The sequence below is a fragment of the Calidris pugnax genome, unplaced genomic scaffold, assembly GCF_001431845.1.
Source record: "Calidris pugnax isolate Ruff unplaced genomic scaffold, ASM143184v1 scaffold11, whole genome shotgun sequence".
In the NCBI taxonomy this organism is placed as follows: Eukaryota; Metazoa; Chordata; class Aves; order Charadriiformes; family Scolopacidae; genus Calidris; species Calidris pugnax.
Genome location: NW_015090803.1, coordinates 9121305 through 9138853, shown reverse-complemented (window position 1 = coordinate 9138853; position 17549 = coordinate 9121305). Strand labels below are relative to the sequence as shown.

General features: G+C 39.1%; 1 protein-coding gene across 1 annotated transcript in view; it reads left to right on the top strand.

Annotated features, from left to right (window-relative positions):
• The window catches only part of CHN2 (chimerin 2), a 166717-nt gene that overhangs the window by 80148 nt on the left and 69020 nt on the right, over positions 1–17549 (top strand). Inside the window, exons 4-6 of the mRNA XM_014937819.1 lie at positions 11953–11984; positions 15132–15245; positions 17164–17449. Of these exons, the coding sequence (XP_014793305.1) occupies positions 11953–11984; positions 15132–15245; positions 17164–17449 (432 nt within the window). The remainder of the gene's footprint in view (positions 1–11952; positions 11985–15131; positions 15246–17163; positions 17450–17549) is intronic.

The following is a 17549-nucleotide window of genomic DNA, read 5'->3' as shown; positions in this document are numbered from 1 at the left end:
ATCTTTCAGCGTTTATTCTACAGAAATGCTGATAAAAAATTACATTCTTAGAAAATAATTTAGGCGGTCAACTTCCTGGTTTTATTCTACAGTAACATTTTAAAGAATGCCTAATTTTAAGAAATATTTCTGTATTAGACTATTGGACATTAAAATATCTTTTAAAGAAATGGAGTTTTTAATAGCGTGAAAGAATTAAGAAAGGATGGTGACATTATTTGGAAACATTTTTGGTTAAACAATAGGCTTGTTATATATTTCTGTCAAAGAGGGAGTGAGTCTGACCCATGACTCTTGGATTACATGTGTAGAGTCATTCAGATATTCATACCTGTGAATGCTATTCCTATTCTATTCCATTCCAAGAAAGCCTTAATTGCTGACAGCAAAATTTGAGGCTGGTGAGTTTGCATTAGACCTTGCATATTCTTAACAGTGTCTTGGCCAAGCTAGTCTCCGGAACAGTGAGAAACTTGGCTAAATTTCCCTAGTGTAGACAAAGCCTTAGAGCCTAAACTGATATTATTATGTAGAAAAATGTCAGTTAATTGCCTTAGTTTTCATTCTGAATTCCAAATAGATTGTGTAAGAAGCAATAGAAATTATTGTCTCTGCCTTTAAAGCATCAAAATTATGGTTCCTTTACTAAAAGCAAATATGATTAGAAAAGGAGGACTTTTCTCTGAAAAAAAATATCCCTTTTTCTTTGCTTAAGTGTTTGTAAGAGACTAAAATAATGATGGCATATTCAGACTGTACTGCTCAGAGTCTTTCAGTCTAACCATCCAGAGGATCAGGAACTGTTTTGGTCCACTGGGTATCCCATTACCCAGGTTTATCAAAACAAGTGTAGGGTTAGTGGCATTTCATAGAGCATAACCATTGAAATGGTCACTGGGAGATTTATAATTATATTCACATCTTGTATACAACTGACAGAGAATATACAGGATGTTTACACACCTCCAAAAATGAACAACTGCAAATTATTCAGTTGTCCTCAAAGTTTCTTCTGAAGCACAGGATTCAAGCTGAGAACAATACAATTAGTAGAGTATCATTTAAACAACAGCAATATTGGAAGGTGTTTTCAAAATGCTTGTTACTTTTCTCAGTCCTACTTTCAGGTACAGAAATGTTTTATATTTGTACATAAGAAAAAGCTTTTAATGGGTCTCTTCCAGAAATTAGGTAAGCTTGAGCAAGGTTGTTAAAATTAAGCCTTAATAAGATGTTTGCAGAGTATATCTGACTGGATAATAAGTATTTAATCATTGCAGTAAGTCGTCCATGAATTCCCTTATTCTGCTCACTTAGTGACCTTAAGCTGAATATTTTCTCTTCCTCTCTACCCTCATCTTTCTAAGAGCGATGTCTACACTGTGGTAAAGTACTAGAGAGCTGTAATAGGCATTGAAATTGGCCATAAAATTGGTGGTAAATAATGAGAGTAAATGGGAATTTTCATGGCACTTGTTCAAATCACTCTACTGCAGAAAGGCAAACGCTACCATGGGAAGATGTCTCTTACTCTCAGTCCTGAGAGCTTATGTAAGATAATTCAAAATATTGTATTATCTTTTCCTTAGAAAGAAACTTCAGAACACACACAGTGACACACCAAGAGACCCCATTTGCCAGCAATTAAGTGCAAATGAGTAGAATTGTTCTGAAACCTATTTTCATTAATGAAAATGTTTGTACATATAAGACTTAATGGAGCCTGTATCTTCAAATTCTTATAATATTGCTGCTGTTTTAATTGTGTTTTTATAATCCTGTCTTTATGATAGAAACAAAAAGAAACAAGGAGGACACAGCAGTAGTCTGTGGTTTGCAAATGAGGCCAGAGAGCAATTTTGAATAGGCTTGAGATGAGGAGGAAGGTTCTTTAGCTGAAATTGATAGGGAAAGTGGAAAGCCTGACTTGAACTGGAGGGGGCTGAAAACAGCTGAAGGCCAGGAAGAGTCTTTGGTTAAAAAGGCACAGAGGACCCATGGAATGTCGAAATGTATTGTATCTAGCATCCTTCTAAACTGGCCACATGCAGGCTTTCCTATTAGGTTTAAAATGTGGGTTTATACCCAGTGTCACTTTCCTGTGGTATCTCCACAGTGAATTTTGTCCTGCAGAACACCTGTGGTGTGCAGCAATGGATGAAAGAAAGAAGGGAGGCTGGAATATTGTTTGCCCAAAATTCCCTTGTATTCATCACGTCAGAGAAAGTTGCCGATGGTTTTTTTTCCAAGGCACTTTAAGGACTGACGAGAAATCTCATCTCTCCTAGAGTTCATGAAGTCTCACCTCACTGCAGTAGTAGGGTGGTGGAGCACTCAGACGAAGCCACATCATCTTCATTTTAACAGTCCATTGAACGGAGGACAAAGCTCTCTAATTATTCTGCAGACACTATAGTAAATATTTAAGTAGTTACAGCTAAACAAAACTAGAAGAGTTTGTTCCACTTGAATTTCATCAGGTTTGATTTACTGGTGTTCTAGATAATGATTTGCAAACAGGCTGATGTTCATCTTTGTCAGAGGAACAAGATATGAACCAGTTGGTGTATTTATTGGTCACTGTGAAGTGGCTAAGTTACAGCCATCTTCTTGGAAGACAAGATGGCAACTTCTGACTAACGAACACAAGCTAACTGTATGTAGCTGTCTTTATGGACTGATGAACTTGCTAAATATCCCCCTGTCTTTGCTTGAAAGCTTCTTTGGAAAGTTTCACCTCCTCTCCATTTCTCCTTGGAAGTGAATGATGTGTGTGTGTGATTTTGCTATTCTCCTATTTTTTTATTTCCTTTTATCCTTGTTACATATCAGTCTTTTCATCTAGTTCTTTTTATTTTGACATGATGTTGAATGTAAGTAGTTTTCAAGGCAAAATAAATGAGAGCCTGTTTCATATCTCAACCTAGATAAAGTTTATCAATAAGCCTATGTGTAGTTGAAAATATGATGTGCTTGTATAGATTTACCTATCTGTTCCAATTTAGGACAGTATTCCTTGTGTCTGGTTAAACAATATCTATAAGAGGGTCTCGCTGTCTCTGCTCTCTGACTGATACTTCGTGAGGTTTCTGATGTCTTTTTTTCAAGATGTGAAACACAGAGTATTGAGCAGTTGATTAATTTGTATTTCTTAATATGAATAAATATAGAAAGTACACATCTGTCTGTCTTACTTCCTACGCTTTCTGAACATGTATGTATGTAGCTACATACATGGAATGATCAAATCAGCCAGTTACACATCTTTCACATTTTCTTTTACATATCTTTTTCAGAATGAAAATTCAGAAGGTTTGCAATGTAGGTTTCTGTTTATCCTTTGTTTCCAAAATATTTGCATATCTGTTTGAAATGCCGTCCTGACTAAGTAATATGTTCTCACACATTTTAACTGCCCTGTACAAATTAGTAAGAGAGAGAGAGATTGTATGTTAGGGATGTTTTATGAATAGTATGTTTCATAAGTATTTATCAAGTATTTAGCTTTGTTGAAATGAAAGCACCTGTAAGTTACGATATTGTTAAATACTCTCCTACATAGTATTTCGCAGAAGACCAAATAGGATCTCTACCTTTTCCAAACTCGGTAAAATAAGTAGTACTGTCTAAGCTTCTGTATTCCTGTTCAGACTTTGCAGATAGCCTGAATTAAGAGAAACAGTTGCAGAAATATTCATAAAATCATCAACAGAAGGTAAACTGAATTAATATTATTATTGGATTTTTGCTTTCATCCTTTCCCCGTCCCCACACAGAGATGTTCTCCCAGTGTAACGAAGAGGCACCCCACAGTGCTACACAGGCGCTTGTCTAAGGCCCCCTCTTTCTCGTTTTCCCCCTACCCCACCCACTCTCAGTTCTGATGGGTTGTTTCCTGATTTTCCTTCCACGCCTCCAGCCCATGCTCAAGTTATAACCAGTCTCCAGCGTTATAAATGTTCGTTTGGCACTTCTCAAGCACATTCACTGGGCACCTTGCTGAAGAGCTACGTGTTTACACCAAGTAGTAGCAGTGAGGTGGTCAGGAAGCATGGCTTTTGGGGATGGGGGGATAAGACACCAACAGGTTTGTGCTGTGGACTATTGTGGCATGCCTCATAGGAATGTTTTAGTGATTCTCACTGGTTATAGAATAGTAAGCAACATTTAGAGCATTAATATGGCTTATTGCATTTATCTGCTGCTGATGGGGATATTTTTCCCCCCATTTAAATGACTCAAGACATCATTCCTGAAAAAAGGGAGCACAGTTTAATGCTATATTCAAATTACTCGTCTTGCAGTCAAGGTAACATTGATATTACTTCTTACATTTAATGATGCCCTTACTGTGTGAACGGAAGCTGCATAGCAAAACAGATAACTTCTGCTTTTGCTGTTGAAGTTGTTTGAACCTGACCCTGTCTCCCCTGACTATTTAGCAACAGCCCTCTTGATTAAGATTTATTTCAATTTATTTTAGCTCATGTTCAGGAGCACATTATTTTCTTTACTAAGTGAGAAAATACTTGTTTTTTCTCGTTCAATCTTGCTCTTTTCTGTTAGAGCCGAATATACACAGAAATAGATTATGGTTTAGTAGCAGTAGCAGATGTCTGTGTTAAGGGAGATTTTTGTTCCCTTCTGGAGTTTATAGTGTTTTGTCTGGTATATTGATTATTGGCTGCTGGACAGTTTGCTCAAGGTCATAGATAGGAAACAAACCCAAGTTAAAAATACCCTCATAAAGGATGCCTTAAAGCAGCTCTTTTGAAATTTTGGTACAAGCAAGTAAGCAAACAAGGCAAACCCAATTCTTTTTAAATTCTTTGTCTTTAAAAATGATAGAAATAACCTTGAGTGAGTGGAAATCAGCCTGCAATAAGTGCCACAGTGAGTCAGAGCTGCTGAGCTTCCTGTGTTTCTCTGTGGTGGGTTATCCTTCTGCAAATGGGTCGTTATGCATCTTGCCTTCTCTGTAGGTTACAGCATACCATCAGAGCAGAGACGTTGTGCAGCTTTGAGCAGCAGTTAATAAAAGCATTCTTCACGTTCTTCACTTTGGGCTTTCATTTTGTATTCTTCCTAGTAGGGAAGAGCTCCACTCCTACCCTCTCCCCAGTGCTGTAAATTTTACCACAGAGTGTTTTGTTAGAAGATATCAAACTCTATTTGGCACTTTGCTACACTGATAGGTTTGAACTGATTTTTGTCAGTTAGGTAAGCAGTGACCGGTTCATCACTTGAAGGTTTGGCTTTCTCCTCTGGAATAGTTCACTCCGTTCGCTGATGATTTCTCTCCGGAGAACCTCACAGAGGTGGGCAGACACATGGTATTATTGAGGTTTTATATGTGATTTATACAACCTATTCAGTCTGCTCCCTGCTAATCCCTGTCTCCTGAGAGCAGTCCAGTCAGACATGAGGAATAGGCTGGATCATGGTACCTCAGGGATGGAAGAAACTCAAGAGGTTGCCATCCCTGCATCAAGATGAGTTGCATATCCTCTTCTTAAAGCCTTTCAAGGTTGAAGCTTTCATTACTGCCTCTGCTTATTTATTTGGTGTTTAATTATTTTTAACAGTTTACTAAGAACCAAACTCTAGCTTCTTTTTTGCAGTTTAAGCTTACTACTTCTTGTTGTGTCTAGTAAGCACACAGAGAACAAATTCTTTTATTTCCTCTTGAAAGTGGCTTTTTTCATACCTGTCTGCTACAGCGTCTCTCTGTCTTGTCTTCTTTAGGGCAATCTCTTTTAATGTCTTTCACATTTGCTAAATCCCTGCTCACCCCAGTTATTTGCTCCAGTCCTTCTTGAGACATGGTGCCCAAACCCACACTAAGTGGGACACCAGAGGCTTTCCCAGCGGACATTGCAAGGAGCGGATTACTCAGTCTAAGGCGTCTTGTTGGCTGTCATCTTGGTTGAATGCCCCAGCATGGTATTCTGGTTTTGGCAGTTTTTGGAACAGACAGCATCAGTGACTCGTGTTCATTTTATAATCTGTAATGATGCCAAGATCCTTTTCTATGGAGACTGTCTAGTCACTGCCCCTCCAGTGCTTGGAATGATTTTGACATCTTGCTCCCAGCTATCTCATGTCTGGGAGGCACCGTAGTCCCTGGCCATCACCTGGCTGAATGTGTATCCATCGAGTGGCCGTAACGCTGGCATCCCCATAGCTCTGTGGCTGAATGACAAAAGGAGATGCAGACTTCCAAAACTATTCATGTCACCTTTCTGGAGAGCCTCGGAAACATGGGCAGCACAGGTGGAATGTCTTCCAGGAGCTTTGTACAATGCTAGTTTCTTTCCAAGGAATGGCTTTGCTCCTCCCTCATCACACAGCCAAAGTACATGAACATACTCATGAAGTTACGTGTGCTGGATAAGCTTGTCGTATGAAGCCTATGCTGTCAGTCTGAATGCCACTGACTGAACATCTTAGGGGAGAAGACCATCTTTTCATTAACTACGTACATAGTGAGTGTCTCCTTGGCCAGGGAGTACAGATGTTACATTGCTGCTGATCCTACTAACAAAATTAGCAATAGGCTTTATGGTATGGTACTTTTTGCAAAACTAAGAGTTTTTTCTCTTTGAAAACATTGGTGCCAGAGAGCCTGATAAGGTAATAGTAAGAAAGTGGTTGAAAGGTAGTAAAAAAGGTAGATAAATATTTCCCTTTGAAAGGAATGTTCTCCCAATTTAAATTGCTTAAGAATAATGGATGTGAAATTATTTGTCCTATTTGGAGGGAAAGTTAGACATGTTAATGGATCTAAGTAGAAATTTCTTTAAGAAAAATTCGGAGGCAAAAAAAAATAGAAGTAATGAAATACATCATCATTTTTTACTTCATTCTATTTAATGGGGGCTTACAGTCCTCCTTAATCCTTCTTGGTTGTTGATTGTAAGGCTAAAGTTTGCAGTTGGCTCATGACAATTCCGCTGAAAGCTGAACAATTCAGACAATAAACCCCTTTTCTGTACAGTCTGTTTCTATTGGGCTTTTCTTGAAAGCTTCTCTTCCAACTCTTCTATTTGTCTCTATGTCAAACTGAGCTGAAAAACATATTTATATCTAGTCAACTGGAATTACTGAAAAATAATTAGGATTGTTCCAAACAGAAAATATATCAGATTAAACTTCCTTTGGGAAAATGCCTCACTGCCTGCTCTGAGTGAACACACTGATGTTATTAACTCTTGGATCTTCTTTCTCTGCTCTTCCTGTGTACTGGAGAGCAGGACAGAGAAGAGCCAGGTGCAGCTACTCACCTTATTGTTTCTCTTACCCTTTTATATTGTCTTCATGAATGTACTAAGGCAGTGGTTGAAATAGGTGGATATACACTGTTATGCTGTGCTGACCCTTCTGAGTTGCAGACAGATTGCTGTCCTGGAGGGATTTCTAAATTTTCGTTCCAACATTTCTACATTTCAGCTTTGGCCACCGGATAAGGAAATATGTCTTGTGCAATGAAGCTGAAGAGAAATTAAATTTTTCTGAAATTAGGGTTATCTTATTTCTGTAGTAGTTCTTACGCAGAAAGAATTCTTCAGGGTATCTTTAAATCTACAGCGCAGTGTGGCTTGGATGTCGGTGCTTGCAATGAAAATCTATCACATTAGGGGATGCTCACCTCCTGCCTGCATGATTCCCAGTAGTTTTGTGATGAGTTATCTTGCAGAGTGGTGTAGGATTTTAATACAATAATCTGTACATTAGCAGGAGTATGTCATGCCAGGGCTAAACCATCCTGGCCAAAAGAGGAGCCACAAATCCCAGGGCATTAAAATTCACTAAACTTCAAAATTATGTAAACATAATATATTGCATTAGCTTAGATAGCTAGTGTATTTTTTTGAAGAACACTTATTTCCTCTCAGTGTTGACCTCAAACCCCAGTACATCTTGAAAAATATGCTGTAACAAAAAAACTTGTAAAACTAGATAATGTACAAGTCAGGGGGTTTTTTGGGGGTGGAGAGAGGAAATCGGGTTTGGCAGGCTGGGAGTCAAGGCTGGAGCATGCAGAGTCTCTCAAACATGAGTTTCCAAAGGCCTTTGGAGAGTCCCAGGAGACCTGTGCTGGTTTTCATTTCTCTTTGAGCATGCTTCAAGATTAGATATCATTGAATGTTGCTGGCTTTGTAAGAGTACTGGCTTAGTAGTGATTTAGGCTGTTTCACCATACATCTTATTTCCTGATCAACTTGACTTTCATTTTAAATAATTTTGGCATTCAGTGCTGATTCCCAATTTATGAATTTCGGTAGTAATTTGCAGTGTTTTCCCCATGGTTTCTGGAACAGCGGCCAGAAATGCCTGCTCTGCAACAACATTTTTGGTTTGAGATGGGCGATAATACCTTTCTCTGAGACAGAAAATCACCATCTCACATTTGAATTGAAAGCTGCCACTTCTAGCAGAGAGAGAGAATCCATTTAATTTATGCTCTGTTTGGGAGTAGTAAAAGCAAGCTGTGGAGCTCTTTAAGGAAAAGTACATTTTCAGTAGTGAAGACCTGTTATTTGCCTTACATAATTTTCCTCAGTTTTTTACTTTGTTTTGTCCTTTAGCACAAGAGTCCTAAATGGTTCAAACCCCCTGATCTCTCCCCTTGCTCGATGTCTGGGGACATGAGCCAGTGTGATGGATAAAACCATCTGGTCACCTGGGAAAGGTGGTCCTTGTTTCAACAAGGAGGTTGTGGGGGCTATACAGAAAGCGATGAAAGTGTTCTTCATAGCCTTTATCTGTGAAAAAAAACCTAAGTGTATGTGTCCTCACAATAAAGCTGATTATTCTGTGCTCATACCATGGGGAAACAGTCACTTGTCTACCTGTGAATTTGCTTTTCTTTCCATGACTAAGAATTCGCTTTGGCGCTTCTGCCTGACTTTGTGTGCACAAGCCCATTTATAGCAGGAGAGGAAAAGTTAATCCCAACTGAATTTCAGTCACCTTTGCCTTCTGGGATATATAGAATTTCCCTTGAAGTTTGTACAGAGTCTACGGTTGGCGCAAAACAGAGCTACTGGCTCCTTTGATACTTTTAAGCCTCTGCTCCATCAGTTGTGCAGGCTTTTGGTTTATTTCCAAGTTCAGTCCAACATTCTGGTTTTGATCTAGAGACCCTGATGTTATTTTGATCCTTTATCTTGCTGTAACTTTGTTTCCTTGTGTTTGTTCCTAGCGGTGAAGTTGGTTAGGAGCGAAATGATTATTTCAGGCTAAAGACTGCGGTGAGCGCAGGAGAGGATATTTTTCAGATTCTGGGGCACCTGGATGGTCTGGCAGATCAGGACTTACATTTTAGGGAATATTACAGTATCTTTTTTGTCTAAAGCCAAGTGCTGAAGTTGTGACTATTTTAGATGTGTGGATGCTAAAAGATGTTGGAGTGAACGTTTCTGTTTTATGAAGGAGGGGAAAAAAGATAGGATTTGGTGGGCTTTGTGTGGATTCAGAACAACAAATCTTTCAGCTCATGAACAGCAGGAAAAATGGAAATCACCATGTCTAGGGCAGTTCAGTCAGTTGCTACCTAAATGATAAAAATTTCACAGATAAATTTGTATTTTTGTATAAATGGTGTTGTGAGTGGGATACAAAATGTGCCTCCATTTGCTCAAGGAGTTATTTCCAGATTGTTTTTATACTTTATATATTTGTGAGGGAACTTGTGTTTACAGATAATTTTGAGGATGAGTGCTAGTACTGTTAACTCTTTTGTCTTTCTGAGGTAGATTGAAAGCTGTGATTGAAAGATTGAAAGATTATTCTGTGTGTGTGTACAATCAAGGCAAATCTATATTTTTTAAAAGAAGCAGATTCTGAATCCTATATCAAAGTCATGCTTTACCTTCTGTGGTGTAAAGGTTTTATTTGGCTTTTTGTGGGAATGAAAGCTTATCTGTTTATTCCTTGCCATCATTTTCATGAACTGAGTGGCCTTTGTTCCCATGAAAGAGAAGATTGCATGTGGTGGTCTCACCTAACTCGGCTTTTATTATATTTTTTAATTAAGTTCACAGCTAAATACATGCTTTGGGGGGGAGGGAGTCATTAAGGTCTAGAAGGATGACAGAAAGGCAGCACAGTTCCAAAATAATAAAGTCATATAGCACTACTAAAGATGAACGTAGGAACAACCTCCTCTCTAAGGTAACGTGGCTTTTTCTTTTTTTTTTTCTTTACTTATAAAAATATTTCATACACTTTATTTTCTGAATTGCCACATATGCACACAGAAACACTGCACTTGCACTTGGCAATTCCTCTGATTTTGCTCGCTCTTCACTTCTGCGTTTGCTTTTTCCTCTCATTCCTGCCCCTCAGAGCTCAAAGATGTTTGTATCAAGGTGTTATACCCAGGCAGGAGTTTGGAGGGTGTGACACTGCTATTGTTAGTGCTGTGCTAGAAGAGAAATGCCGAGCTGGGAAAGGAACGCAGTAAGGACTTGATTGAACTCCCATAGGTCTGCCATTGAAGATTCTCATTATCTTGTGCAGACTTTTGTTCGCCTTGCACTGCTTTGTAGCCTTAGTGACTGCAGGGTAGAAAGTCAGCTGCTTTGGTTTAGCACGTGGCATGGAGATTATTGAATCAAAAATGTCACATTTCTACATTTGCAATTCAGAAATAAAAGAAACCTTCATAAATTTAAAGTTTTTATGAGTGAAATGAGGAGATTTAATCAAAACAAGAACACAGTCCTTGTTTCTAGTCAGATAAAATGGATAAAACCAATGAATTTTTACCTAAAGGCTGAAACAGTCTTGAAACCACAATTTTTTTACTTGGGTGTTGGCATGCATGAAGCAGTAATTCCATTTATATGGGCAGCTTTCCTCTGGTATGCACTCATTCAGATACTATTTTTCTTTAGTAATCAGGAGACTTTATATATATCTTGTGTTAAGTTCTGTCATGCTTATGCATGAAAATGCTGGCTGAAGTGGGGGACGACACTGTTGAGAAGCGCCATCACTGGAGATCTCTATAGAGATGCTTAAATGGATGCATATATATGAATACGCCTGGAAAAAAAAAAAAAACCAAACAAACATGCAAAGCAAACAAACAAATCCCTGAAAATTAATTTGTAATGGTCAGAGATGTAATAATGTCACACGCCCGTGCGCAGGGTGAGGTTCCTCTGTGAAAGCTGGGGCAGCCGTGCCCCCTGCTGGCATCTCCTGCCCTGATGTGGGATGCAGCCCGGCGTGGGGAGACAACGGCGGGTCAAAGATAAAATCAGGGGGTGAGGAGCTGGCTTTTTGACAACCTGCCAAAAGATTGGGCTCTGAGAAAGGGGGCCAAAAGTCTCAGACATCTCCCGAGTTTCTGGATAAAAACACGGTGTTCCTAACGCTTGGTTCAAAGCTCTTTAAAATGATTGGGAGTCCTTCCAGCAACTTTCAGGGTAATTCGGATCAGGCCCGCAAGTTCTTGAGACTTCAAGGAGTTTAAGACTATGTATACGTCCAGAAACCTTGTTTCTCCCAAGGATATTAAATTCTTTATCTTTGGTCAGTTACCGCATATAGGCAAAAGGTGTTTTTAAGAAGCTAAAGGGTATATAACAAAAATAGTCTTATTTTATAGTATAAATATTAGATTGGCAAAACTGCAGTGAACTATTCTTATTTGATCAAATTTTATACAATTACATGTGTTTTTATACAATTATGTCTATTTCTTTTCACCATTAATAACTGTTATTCTTCCTAGAAATCCATCAGTAAAGCCACTTCTTTTGTTTTCATTTTTCTGCTCTTCTGTGTTGTCACATTCTAGCCACAGTTTCGAATTTGCAGAATTTAATCACTTAGATGGGTGCAGTAGTCCTCGTTAGTGTTCAAGCATAATTTATTTTATGTCACTCACTTAAAATTGAGTTTGTTTTTAACATTTTTTTCCTTTCTTTATAAATTTAGGTGGAGAACAGACCAAAGTATTACGGAAGAGAGTAAGTATTTTACTCTTTAAAGTATCTGTTGAGTGCATCCAAAAGTTGTTGTTCTAGAACTAAAAAAAAAAGACACAATGGAGGTCTGACAAAATATTTTATTTTACCTTTCACTTCAACTGGGAGCTAAATCTATTGAAAGCCTAATAATTTAACTATATTACAGTCCAGTAGTGCTGCTCACAATGCACGGACTGTGCTGCTATGTAGGACTGCATGTTTATTTTGCTTTTCTTGGGACAATTTAGAAAAAAATTCACTGTCTGTAGTATTTCTTCCTTTTATTTTTGTTGTTGCTTTAATCTCCCAGTGGTCCCGCAGTGGTCTGGGGAGGAGAGAAGCAGCTTTCTTCCCTCACTGCCTTTTCATGTATGTTCCTTTACTTTCTCCACTCTACATGGTTGTGGAAGTGTGTATGTCCACTACTGCATATCTAAATGCTGTTCTCCCTGCTAAACTTACCAGGTCTGAAGCACCCAAGAAGGAGGTGTATTTTTGTTGTGAGGAAAGTAATGGACCACTGGAGTCTAATTCCTTTGTGCTCAGCAGTCTTCTTGCCAATAAATAGCTTGAAGGGGACTGGATCCTGCATTGGTGTGGAGAATTGGGCAGGTGAAGTTGAAGGGAAAAGACACTGCAGCGACCACCCAGATATTCTTGTTAAGCAGCATTTGCAGAGCTGCCATTTGGCCTTTACTAGAGTAATCTGCTGAGGCACTAGCCCTTATCGCTAGCTAAATTACTTACAACCCATGTTCTATTTTTTCTTCCATCCCAGACACATCATCTGTGTTTAATGATCCTTTTTTCCTATCAAAAGGCTCAAGACCCAGTAGCTTTGCCCCTAATTACTGAAGTTTCATTTTTTAAATATTATCTTTGACAAGAGGGAATTCAGATCCAGCCACTAGAGTACAACAGAGCTGAAGAGAGTACCTACCTGAGTAACCCACCACACTCCCTACGGCAGGACTTGTAAAACCATTACAGCAATATTTAATCCAGGAGTGTGCCTGGCTGTTGGCATGCTGGGGGGTTGTGGAGCGTTGGGGCTGGCAGGAATTGTACGAAGGCACCTCGGTGAACCTGCCCAGGCAAGATCACATCAGTTATTATCATTTGGAAAGATTTCAGGACCACTGGGGACAGTCCTATAAAATCAATTGACTCAGTGCTCAGTAATGCTTGGAAAGAAAGTCAGAGAGGGAAAAAAACAGAAAATGCATAATTATATTACTATACAAATCTATGATATTGGCTGTGTTATAAATAGTGCATGTACTTCTGGTCCCTCGCTACCCCCTCCTCCTGCCTCCTTTTTAGAAAGGTTATAGGAGAAATGGAAGGTATAGCAAAGTGCAACAATGGTGGAGCAAAGGGATGCAGCTCCTGCCATATGAGGAAAATGAACAAGTCTTCCTCAGTGGATGTCCACGAGAGGGACATCAAGTTCATTGCCACAGGGTGCTGCGGAGGCCGAAAGCATAAAGATATCAAAGGGTTTACAAGTGAGATTCTCAGAATCATGAAGGGTAAGGTCACAGCTGATCGGACACAACTTCTGCCTAAAGTGGTGATGGATAGACAGGGATGTGAAGTGAAAGAAATATGTCACTGCTTCCTGTACTCTTTCCGTAAGCATTTATTGTCGGCTGCTGTCAGAGGCAGGCGTCTGAGTTCAGGGGATCTTCTACCGTGTACAAGCTGGTTTTATGCCATTATATAAATGTAGCAAAAACATCTATGAGAAATCTTGGATTGCCCAGTGCTTACCACCCATAGTTAAAGAAATTTCCCAGGTGACCCAAGTGTCCTGTCCCAGCGGTTTCTTAAATTGATCACCAGAAGAGCTCTTTTATCTAATATCTAACCTAAAGCCTGGTATATTTTATAATGAGCTTCTGGTGGAAAATAGCCTGTGCTCATTATTTTTAACTAGAGTTATGAATGGCCATGAGTTTACTGGTAAAGACATGCTTAAATTGTGTCATCTAGGGGATGCTTGTTTCAATTTGGATGTGGCAGTAAATGACCGTGTCCCCACCAGTACAGACTGAAAGTATAAATCAATTTACATCATCTTGAATAGAAAGTCACTCTGGAAAGATCACCTAAGTGTAGTATTTCCAACATATATTAGTTGTGAGAAGACAACGTAAAGAGAACAGAACAACAATTGCATTTACAGCCAGTGTGTTTTTCTTCTCTTTCACTACCGAGCCAGAGGCAATGTTAGAAATGTGCCACTTCATACGTGTTGTCAGAAAAGAGAAAATGCTGAAGGCCAGTACATTTTAGTGCCTTTTTCTCAGACAGCAGCAAAAATAGAAACTTTCAAAACCTCTGAGCAGATTCTTGGACTTACCAGTTAGTAAAATGTGTGTGGGAGTTAAGACTCAAACTGCTGTAAAGGCTGCATTTGCACTTACGGAGAGATCACTGCTAAATATTGATTATTGTAAGGTTAATTGTGCATCCTAGGGCCTCCCTTCTTAAAATAGCAATGACAAAATAATTGGAGAGGTATTGCTTTTTTCCAACGCTGAATGACGAACTCACTGAAATATAGAAAAGAATATTTTTCCTGAGGCTACTCTTTATCTACTAGTTTAATATATGCAAGCTATAATTTTGAGTAATTGTTGCCAGTTTTTGTCTGTTTCCCTTACAAATTTGAGGAAGCAATGTTAATATAAAAATAAAGCAAACTGAAAATAAGACTGACCTCTCGTTTTAATTTTAAGTCATCTCCATTTAAAATAAAATAATGCATTTGTGTGTACTTTCCAATTCTGTTGTAAGATCTCTAGCAAGGAAACAAGGAAGAGGGGCACAGGCTCGTAGAGAAGAAAACTTGTGAAAAGATGGGGCATTTACAAAAAAAAAAAAAATCTTTGGGTGCAGTTGAAGTATCATTCTGATTTATACTGAGTGAAGCTGTACATTCAGTGGTAGATTTTTTTTTGCCTCTGTGCTGGACTCGTCCAGGCCGGATGACTGTCCTGCCACTTCTAGATGCTTGGACGCTGTCCTGATGGCTTAGATAAGATGCTCTGCAGTGCAGAGGTTTTCAAATAGTGCATGGGATGGAGGGGGAGGTGTTTCTGGTCGGATTGTTCTGTAAGTCACTGAAATGTCTTCCCTTAGGTTTCACGGGATCATTTCTCGGGAGCAAGCAGATGAAATACTTGCTGGCGTAGAAGGAGCATATATTCTTAGAGAAAGCCAGCGGCAACCCGGCTGCTATACACTTGCTCTCAGGTAAAAGCTGTTTTAATAGAGGTTTATAGTTCAAATGTAAATGTGTTTAATGGAGGGGATTATATCAGTCCCTTTCGAATGAAGTCTATGTCCACCATTACTTAATCCACTTCACGGTGTCAGAGTGATTTTACACCCTCTTGTCAGCAGTGTGACCATCGCAGTAGTACAGCAATTCAGTCACTCCTTTAGCACTTGGCTAGGAAGTCCCTTCTCAGAAGCAGACTGTACCAGTCTTCAAATTTTTTTTACCTAGAGTAGCCTTTACAACCTTCAGTGTTGTAAAGACGGAGCTTCTCCCTGAAAACTGTGCAAGAGATGTGAGTGAATACAGAACAGGGGAATGTCCTGGCAGAGGACACAGCCAGGTTGTCCTCTGAGCTCAGTGATGTGTTATACACAAACATTGGCAACTGTCAGCAATAATAAACCTGGATAAACCTGGAAAATCATGAAGTCTAGAGGCTGACCAGCTGTCAAAGGCAGTGTGCTGGACTTCAGTTTTCTTCCCTAACTGGAATTCAAGCTTGCTGTAGAAATACAATGTGAAGCATGGGATGCTGCTGCTCAAAGAAATAAGAGTCTGCTATTCAACTGAAAGAAAAATTCAGTGGGACTCCACCCTTACAGGTGCCTTCCCTTGAAAATACAGCCACTCCTGGCTTAGCTGTGCCATTCAAAAGTCTTGACGCTGGTGTGGATTAGTTGCAAGATGACAAGATATTCTGTTGGGTTTTGACAAAACAAACTCCTTGGCAATATTTTACAATGTTGATAGCATTATTACTTCTGTGGGATACACACAAAATAAAAGTCTGCATTTTTACCCTTCTGCTGGTAAGCCAGAAGGAAAAATCCTTTAAGGAGTTTACCCCAAGTAGCTGTGATATGATGCTGAAATCATCCTCAGAAATCATATTGATGTGCAGATGGTAGAGCTGGAAAAGCTGGTGAGTCATGCCAACTAAAAAGTGGTGTAAATTAAAAGCAACTTTTGTCAGCTGAAAAAGAACAAATGTAGTTTTTTAGAGCTTTGGAGAGAGATTTCAAAATAAAGAATAAAAGAACTACTAAAGGAAGTGCATGATTTCTAAATCCATCTGGACAATTAGTTGTAGAATCAAAAACTGAATTTGATTATAAATTGAGAATTCATACAAAAAATGTGGGTGAAAAAATAAGAGGCTTAAACAGTTTGATTTGAATGTGCAACAAAGAATTCAGAGAGATGCACATTTGATGCAACATAAGGACCATTTAATGTCATATCTTTGAATCCTTTAATCAGCAATGGGATTTCAGCCTTGCTGTTATAAACTGAATACCCCTTAGATTACACCTGCCATAATTGGGGCTAGAGTTACCCCACAGAACTTTGGTTGTTTAATTGGGTCCCTGAATTAGGAGCTCAGTCTCCCACACTTCCTGCCAGAGAATGATTCAGACCCTTAGGATTTAAATTTCTTGCTAGAGATGCCCATCTCCCTTTATGCTGTAAATGTGCTGATGGTGGTTAAGCATCCACTTTCTGCACCTCAAAAATGTTTCAGAACTGAAGAGCCCTTAAGACAATTATGGATCCTGGTGTAAAGTCTTCTGAATGTAAACATGCCTTTGCAATTGCTGCGGTAGTCCCTCTAGGATTTAGATTTAAACCACATATGTCTGGGTCATGTAGCTTGTTGTGGAGATCTGGCCTCAGTTCTGTAGCCCAGTCCATATGATGCAGTCAAGTCTGGGTGTGAACTGGAGTTGGTCTCTCCACAGAGATCCAGTTCCAGCTGTGTACATATTCCAGATGTAAACCAGACGTAGACTCGTCAGCGGAATTACCTCCTAAGTGTTTTGCCAGTGTGACTTCTCTCACTCTTCCCTCTCTCTCTTTCTTCCCTCCCTCCTTCTTTTCTGGTATTTGCAGATTTGGTAATCAGACCTTGAACTACAGGTTATTCTATGATGGGAAGCACTTTGTTGGGGAGAAAAGATTCGAATCAATCCATGATCTAGTTACAGATGGCTTGATAACACTGTATATAGAAACAAAGGCTTCTGAGTATATTTCCAAAATGACAACGAACCCCATCTATGAACACATCGGATATGCCACTTTGCTTAGAGAAAAAGTGTCCCGGAGGCTGAGCAGAACAAAAACTGAATCAAGAAAAGCAAGCGTAACGAGTGAAGAAAATACCCCGGTTGAAAAGGTAAGTATTCAGTTTAAAATTTTGGCAATTAATACCAGTCCTTCTATCAAATATGAGGGAAAGAAGTGTTTGTCTAAAGACCTGTATCTTTTTTTCTATA